Source organism: Micropterus dolomieu, linkage group LG08, assembly GCF_021292245.1.
Source record: "Micropterus dolomieu isolate WLL.071019.BEF.003 ecotype Adirondacks linkage group LG08, ASM2129224v1, whole genome shotgun sequence".
NCBI lineage: Eukaryota > Metazoa > Chordata > Actinopteri > Centrarchiformes > Centrarchidae > Micropterus > Micropterus dolomieu.
In genome coordinates, this window is record NC_060157.1 from 3,341,814 (window position 1) to 3,350,443 (window position 8,630).

Genomic DNA, 8,630 nt, shown 5'->3' on the forward strand with positions numbered 1-8,630 from the left:
TGAGGCGAGGCAGATTTTATTTGTGCATCACAAGATGATAACAGAAGAGGCAATTCTTTGATCAGAGGCTTATTAAAGCAAGTTTTGTTCCCATTTTGAGTCATTTGTGGAGCAACTGTATTTGGACACTTAGCCCAGTGCGAGATGGTGAACAGTTTAATATTCCGCTGTCCAGATACTTTAGGCTATATGCTCCATTTGGAATTTCAAAGTCTCATTGGTTTCATCCACTGACGCCGTACATTGCCATGTTTTGTTGTTTAATTCCCACGCTCTGCAACACAAGACAGATGAAGTTTGAGAGCTCAAACATGTCCTGTTACGTCTAGACTACTGTACCTAGCCTGCCGCCATCGTGACCCGGCCCCAGATAAGCTCAACAATATAGACAGTTTTTCCCCATTCCACTTGAAGAATTAATGCAACCTCACCGAATGGCAAGTCCTTGTTTTTTGTACCAATATTTTGCTTTACACGACCACAGATCAGCTTCAGTGGAGTGAAACATCCCAACAGGGCCTTTCAAGTACTTACTTTTACATGTGTAAGCCACCTCCAGGTACTTGTAAGTGCCAACACAGGGGTCTCCAAACACTGAGTTGCTGGCTTTGATAGTACAGCTGTGTTTCCCGTTACAGCTGTGGATGAAGAGTGATGTGTTTGAATACAGGTTTGAATGTGCACAGAAGACTGGGAAAAAAAAATGGGTGTTTTGTATGGTATTTTCCCCATTGTTTAAGAGTGAGCAGTTGTACCCTTCAGCAACTTTGCTTGTGGGGTTGCAGCAGTCGACGTTTTCGACCTGAGAGGCAGGTCGTTGGTAGGAGCATGTGGCGGAGTCACGGCGTCCATAATAAGCACTGTAGACAGATATAACCCGTCTTCCAGCTGACAAAAAGAGGAGATATTCAGTATCCGTGTTTAACTGCAAAAAATATATAACTTTATCACTTTAATCCACCAAAAATACAAAAACAAAAGAGAAAGCTTGATCTTACAACACTGCAGGTTTGCCAAAGACTCCTCACATGTTACGCTGAAGACTGTCAAAGTAAAGATAAACAACATTAGACATGTTGCACTCAAACTTCTTTGTGGCTTTGCTTTACTTTTAGTTACGTGCACAAATGTCACTGACTTGCTGGGAGGCAGGTGTAGGTGGTCTCCAGATATTTGTAGATGCCATAACAGGGATCAGAAGCACGGAAGGTGTTTGTTTCACACACGCTCTTGCCATTACATCTGCAGGAAGAAGAAAATTGGCTCGTTTCCAGCTTTACCTTACACAAGCCTCCCAAAACGTACTATATGAAGCAATTTATATCACGCTTTGTATTGCTGGCGTGTGAAGGAATTGTGACATAACTTGTGGGTCTACAGTATAAGAATATATATTCAAGCTAGTAATGGTTGTAGATTGAATTTGCTGTAATTTAGGATGTGAGAAACAGGTTAACATTTAGAAGACAATGGTGACTGAGCGTAATAAGTTTTTTGCCACCATCTAAAACTCAGAGGTGAGCACCAAGTTGTTCTCCAGCAACCACAATGACAGCTTGTAGATGTGTCCACACAAGGGTTTTGTTAAATGGCCTCGTGAGTGCAGGCATCAGCTGATGCCAATTATCTTAAAAAGCCTGATATATATTTTTCCTGACACAAAGAACAGCTTTTGCTGATGTCAAAGACCAAACTGAAATTTCGACCTGATGGTGCTAGAAGAAGATCGGAAAACTAAATGTCACATTTCAATCCATCCAGTAGTTGCTGAGATATTTCCATAAAAGCCAAAAATGTCAACCTCATGGAGTCTTTAGGATTCATCCTCTGGTGACCATGACCGTTTCTATAAAATCTGGTGCTAATCATCTAGAAGTTGAGTTATTTTATAACAGGAATGGAAACGTTGACCTGCTGGTTGTACAAGTTTCTAATTTTGAATTGTACCTTTTCCTCATAATGTCCAAGGTGCCCTGCAGAGAACACTGTGTGTTGGTAAGCTGTTGTGGAGGTCGGCCCTCACTGCAGGTTGTACTGTCTGCACGTCCATACAGAGCGGTCTGCACACTGATCGCTCCATTCGCTGTTACACAACACAGAGGGAAACAAGGACAGAGTGGGAAAAATTAAGAGAGCAGAACTACAATAGAGAGAGACTTACAGGATGAGATGAAATTTTTTTATTTTTCTGTAGGCCTACTGTCAGATGAAAAATACTGAAACTGACAATGGCTGCGTTCCTATCCACAGTGTACATAAACAGTACTCCCTGCTCCGTACTCAGGGAATGTCGGTTAAGGGAACTGCTGGATCCGTTCTGCACATGCTTAAAAGTGGTCCTGTCAAAGAAGGCAAATGTCCCTATTCAAAATGATCTAACTAAATCTTATAAATCAAGTTACCAAAATGTTTTTTTTTTTAAATCACTGGAGATGAAACTGTTCACTACGACGAAATAGGAATATATTTAGATATGAAAAACCTTATTCAGCAGTACATTTTTAATTTCTGACAACAATCTAATAATGTAGCAACACAAAGGAGGCTAAACCTAGCTGCTAGCACATCGGCTGTCAGCACATAGTTGGTCGACATGCATACAGTCGCTGACTTAGGTTTAGGCAGAGTTCAGCCATACCACAGCTCAGGCGTTGGACGTTGTAGGCATCATCACAGGTGATCACTCTCTCTGTGGCCTGTTCAGCTCTGGAAAATCCTAGAATGAAAAGTTTGTTTAATAATTCGTGCATATTGGAATAAACACATAGTTGTTGTGGAACAACAACCAAAAAGATCCAATTAAGTTTCCTATAAAAATTTGGTTAGAAACAGTGTTGGTATGAATAAAATGGCAGAAAAGAGTTCCCGTCACACCAAAAGGCGGCACAATGAAAATCATCAGTGCATCTTCACAAAATGATGAGGCTCTAGAAGCTAGTGGATAAACTACAGTAACTTACAAGCTAACCACTAAGCCACCCTGGAACACACAAGCAGCAGTCAGTCACGAAATATTTATCTTTCCTCCAGGCATTTTGTTCTCAGGATGAACATTTGATCCAATAAAGAATTATCGAAGCATTTAAAGAGTTCTGAGCTTGCTGACAGCCGCTAGCTTGTTAGCTCTGTCTTATGAGTTTATTCAGAAGGTAACTCCTTGACTCCTGTCCTATAACGGTCTGTAAACTATGTCTTTGTTGTGGAACAGTTTATAGGGAGCAAGAAAATCCATTCTTCAAGCAGAGACTTTCTCAGCACAATGTCGTTTTTCTTTGTTTAGATAAGGACAGTAGTTTAAAAAAAAAAAAAAAGCTATATTGGTGTTTATTTATAAAATAGAGAAGATGAAGTTGTTGTCACGCCGTGTTGAATTTTGTTTACGCTTTTGTTTACATTTACCAACCTGCAAAAATCATGTCTTTGCCCACTAAAGTAGAAAAATCTGCTTTTTGTAACAAGGTCCAAGATTATAGCAAATATTTTTTATTAATAATGTGACTGATCAAACCCACTGTCTAGGACTAGGAGTAAAACAACATATATAAATATTTTAAGTTTTGCATTTTAATTGGTTTAATAATTGGGCCATAAAGAGGCTGCCAGCTTAACTTTGCGAGTGTGACTGTCCTCTTTGCCTTCTTGTGAATGAGCCGATGCAGCAAGTCACTGAAAAACTGTGAGCTTCTAGTGATTTCTAACTTTAGAACTCAAGCACAGTGTACGCACTCAGTCCAAAAACGAGGTAACTGACAATGTACGAGTATTTTAGTGGAGGTAGTGTGAGTCACGGTCAGGTGAGTTGATTAGTAAGTCAAATGCTCTAAAAGTTTTTCCAACAGCTGAGATTACAGTTAAAAAGATGGACTCTAGAAAAGAGCGTTGATAAGGACAAAACCAAATTGCGATGTTTTTGCTAAAGTAGTAATTACTAATTGTTGTTTAATGTTGTTAAAATAATAAAGGATTCAATTTCTAATATGCTAGAGTGGAACTGATCCGTCCGATTATTTTTTCAGATAGACTGATGAAAGAAATGCTTAATGAAAGATTGTATTGAGTTAGAGAAGCTAGTGGAACAGAGGCTAAACAGGAAGTGATGTCAGGCCTTCAGCTTTCTATAAGTTAAAAGTTTATTGAAAACTACTGTATATATTTTTATATTTATGTATTTTGCCCTGGAGTGTCTCCAGTGATTACAATGAGTCTATTGAAATTAATTTCAACATTTTAATGTTAACGGCCTTTAATAGCGTCGGGTTATGATGGCTGCACCGCCTGAATATGACTGGATGTTACTAGTCAGCTGACAGCCACAAAGCTGGTGAAAGAGCCAGTGAGCATGAATGAAACAGCTGCGATCAGCTAATGCAAGCGTGATCAGTGCTGCTTCATCTATTTCAAGCCTCATTTGTAGCGTTGGGGAGGATATTTGCAACACTAACGTCAAGTGTTTTGTTTGATGGTATTTGTAAGGCTGTAATATGAGTCCTGTTTGTAGGTTTCTGTCCTTGGCAGAGGAGCAGGATGAGCATGTGATAGAGGCAGAAAGATGAAGGATTAGTGAAGAGAATAAAGAAGGCGGAAATGAGTGGACAAAGAGCAAAAAAGTCAATGTGTGTGAGAATTAACAGTTAATTTGCTGTAACAATATGCATAGCTTCTGACACATGTAAATTCAAACATAATTTACCTGCTCTCATAAGCAAACACGTTGCTGCCAGCACTGGAAGAAAAAAACATTTTTAAAGTGTATTAGTCTTGTAACTTCTGCGTAATTCCAGTTTTACAGTGTTCTGGGAGTTAATCATAAATCTGTCATTTGAACTTTAAGTAAACAATCAATACCTGTCTGTAGCAACATATTTCTAGACAATCTGATTTTCAGTTAACAACCTATTATGTTAATGACTGAACAGCCAGAGTTTTTTTTTTTCCAATACCTGTCAATGCAAAATGGTTTTGTATGGTACACACACTTTATTAACCGTTAATAAAGCCATCATTTTAAAGTTATAGGCAGACTTATTACAAAGAGGTTCTAAACATTTAATTATGCTTATAAGTTCATACAAAATGCTATTTAGGATGTTAGTTTGATGTCTGTTCTATTAAAAAGTTACGAAATGCATGTCAAAGTATAAAAACCACAAAATTGCTACATTACGTATTTGCAGATATTTTTTGTTTGTTTATTTGGTTATCATCATAAAACAATAATTGTACACCTATTAGTGTCTACGCAAACAGTACATAGTGACTGAAAAGGCTTAGGCTGACTTAAAGCTTATATATGCCAATCCTATGTTCATATCAATTAAATCTTGGTGAGCTGAAGTGTCTGCGCAGAGCTAGGGCTGCACAATTAATCGAATATTGATCGCAATTACGATTTTAGCTTCTCACAATTAAATGAATATGATCGCAGCTATATTGCCATTTAAAATGCTGCTCTGCTCATGGAAAACTCTGCTGCACATTAAATCCTGAACTTATAGCCAAGCGGGCAATTTGGCTGCACGTGCACCCTCCTGCTGCTACAGTACAGAGTAGACAGCAAAGCCCACGAGTCCGCATGAGTCAGCTGCTCCTTGGGTCCATCAGATGTAGCGTGTGCCAGATGCAGCTCTCGGCTCAGCTCCACAAAAAATACACCAGTGTATTTTTGACGGAAGCCATGTCGAGCTGCACAGAGCAAATCGAACTGGGCAGGAAGCCAGACACAGAAAGGCATAGAGAATCTGGTCAATTTTCAAAGTAAAACACCCTGTGCATACACCCGATCATAAATCAACAAACAAACAAACAAAAAAAACTCCCTGAACAAAATGCCTGAACAAAAAAAAATTACAAATAATTTAGATATGATGCAAATTAGCGACAACAGGCATAAACAAAAAAACAGTGCTTGCAAAAGGTTCCCAGGCTATGTATTGAATATGCGCAAACAGGCACTGGGGGAATACATAGGCTTTCTCAGCTGCAGTCTGAAAGGAAGAGGTGTGATACGAATTTGCAACAATCACCGTTAAGGGGTTAAAACAGACCTAAAAGAAAGATTTATCTACATCTCATCTAAAAGAAGCAGAAAAAGCAAGCGCTGATTACCAAATCAACAAAATCTAAACATGTCAGCAAAATGACGCGGGCAAAACGCTCTGATCCTGAAATGCTCCCTGTGACATATGCAGCCGTGCAGACAACTGAACAAAACCGAGGTTGCAGAGAGCCGTTGCTGGTTAGCAGAGTAGAAGCCATATGTAGAAGCACAAAATAACAACAAGCCAACAACGTGCTCAGCTCCTGAAATGCATCTGAGACGTTTCCAGAGGACGTTAACGCTGTGCAGAGGACAGGACAAAACCGTGTGGCAGCAGTAGCCGGATTCAGTGGACTTTCCAGGTAAAATGTTATTTATATTTTGCTGCTAGAAGATTATCATTTTGGCCATAATCGTGCAGCCCTGCGCAAAGCCCAAAAGATACTAAAAGACAGAACCCACCAGCCACAGCCTGTTCATCCTGCTGCCGTCTGGCAAGAGATACAGAAGTATCTGCTGTCAGCCAGACTACAGAGCAGCTTCTTCTGTGAGTCTCCTAAATTCATCCTCGGCATGCGCTATGCAAAACAGTTATTTTTTTGAGTGACTTGTTATTTATCCACTCATCTACAGTATGTAATATTTCTAGATAATGTTTCTTTTGTGAGTAGTGTAAAGGGAACCACAACTTAATAAATCTACCTTGTAGTATTTAGTTGTGTACTTACACAGTGTGGTGCAGAGTCTGGAGCAGAGCATGGTGTCAGAAGTTCTGGTCTGAGTTGAAGTGATTGCAGTGAAACACACACCTGCTATTTATTGTGTTGAGGGGAAAGACCTGCCTCTCTCTGTGCAAACAAGTCACTAATGAATGAGTTCCTTGTCAGTTGCAGCAGACCGAAGGAGAAAACTTTAGATGGCTACAGATAATAAAATACCAAGACGTGAAACATGAATCATCTCAGAATAAATTACTTCTTACAACAATATGCCTGAGAACAAACAAGGGAGGAACTGAAATTTGATGGTTCAGTTCTCTGTTTTCTTTGGTTCACGTGAAGCCTGTGGTGATTAATGTAAAACACGTGCACAGCATGTTAAACATCTTAGTTTAACATTTTAGCGCTGTTGTCTAAGACAAGGAAGTATGGAGAAAAAATATATTTATATCTAGTTCTGCTACATTGATAATGATATAAAAGTGCAATGCTAAGTCTTTAAAATCTTTAAGTGCAGCTGAGGTGGATTGTCATTTTGGGGGGGTATGTAGTCTCAAACCAAAGGACTGACAACGATCAGAGTTATTACAATTCATCCTGAGCTGACCATGAAAGCGTGGATCAAATTTCATGGCAACCCATCCACTACTTGTCAACACATTTCACTCTGAACCAAAATGTCTACCTCATGTGGCGCCAGAGGAAAAGTCAACCAATCACCTAAGTCGTTAAGGGTGATTTCACACCTGTAGTTCGGTTCATTTGGTCCGGAACAAGTGAAACAAATTATACACTGTTGCATTTTAGTTCCGGTCCGGTTCAAGTTCACACTGCAGTTTTACAAACGAACCAAGAGAAGTAACCATGACGTTACGCAGACTTACAGGTAACTTGTTGATTGGACAGCTCCTGCATCATCAGGACCCACGCAGGGAAATTCCGGAGACTTAAGTTTATGCAACACTTGAATGCTTCTGATCTGTATCGCAAAGAGCTCACAAAGAAATAACTTATTATAAGCATGATTAGTTATTTTAGACCGCAGATCAACCACATAGACCGTTATGAATAATGACATAAAAACAGGACATGTACATTAAATATTCGGGGCTTATAACCTACTGTGGTATCGCTGTCACAAATGTTGTATGGACTAAATGAACTGAAAGGTAAACAGAGTCCTACTTGCCGTCATTGTTTAACAGCTTTTGACCTATTAATCAGGGAAAATACCTGTGCTGACAAGTATATGTTACATACCAATATACCAAAATACTACATACATACAACACCCAGCCAGAGAGGAGGAACAGAACCACATGAAGGGGGCACTTACAGCCTGTGGATACCCTAAATGGACCTTTGTGAAAACAGCCACAAACGTAACAACATTGTGATTCCATACGTGTCTGGAGTATCAGAGAAACTCAGGAGGATTTTAAACAAACATAACATCCCTGTGTTTTTTAAACCCAAGAACACACTAAGACAGATGCTGGTCCACCCCAAAGACCGCACACCCAAACACAAGAAAAGCAATCTAGTGTATGCGGTCCAATGCAGTGAGGAATGCACAGACCTGTATATTGGGGAGACTAAACAACCACGACACAAACGCATGGCTCAACACAGAAGGGCCAACTCCTCAGGTCAAGACTCTGCTGTCTACTTACATCTGAAGGACAGAGGACACTCGTTTGAGGACCACCAGGTGCACATTTTAGACAGAGAAGATGGATGGTTTGAAAGAGGTGTCAAGGAAGCATCTACACCAGGGTCGAGAAGCCGTCATTGAACAGAGGAGGGGGTCTACGCCACCACTTATCCCCCACTTACAATGCTGTCCTTTCATCACTTCCTAGGAAACTCAACAA

General features: G+C 39.8%; 1 protein-coding gene across 1 annotated transcript; it reads right to left on the bottom strand.

Annotated features, from left to right (window-relative positions):
- On the bottom strand, positions 1–6,893 carry LOC123975457 (L-rhamnose-binding lectin SML-like). Its single transcript, XM_046056950.1, has 9 exons — positions 6,766–6,893; positions 4,691–4,723; positions 2,639–2,716; positions 1,948–2,083; positions 1,139–1,242; positions 999–1,043; positions 756–888; positions 535–638; positions 1–274 (listed from the first exon to the last, which is right to left on the bottom strand). Exons 1-9 carry the CDS (start codon positions 6,794–6,796, stop codon positions 261–263), a joined length of 678 nt encoding a protein of 225 aa, XP_045912906.1. The 5' UTR covers positions 6,797–6,893; the 3' UTR covers positions 1–260.
- Between the last annotated feature and the right edge of the window lie 1,737 nt (positions 6,894–8,630).

What these genes read in the sequence shown, in the direction of transcription:
- LOC123975457 (XM_046056950.1), bottom strand. Translation starts at nt 6,796, where the DNA reads ATGCTCTGCTCCAGACTCTGCACCACACTGT. An exon ending in CGTCCAACGCCTGAGCTGTG is followed by an intron (nt 2,084 to 2,638) that starts GTATGGCTGAAC and finishes GTTGTGTAACAG; the next exon opens with CGAATGGAGCGATCAGTGTG. An exon ending in TTTGGCAAACCTGCAGTGTT is followed by an intron (nt 889 to 998) that starts GTAAGATCAAGC and finishes TCTTTTTGTCAG; the next exon opens with CTGGAAGACGGGTTATATCT.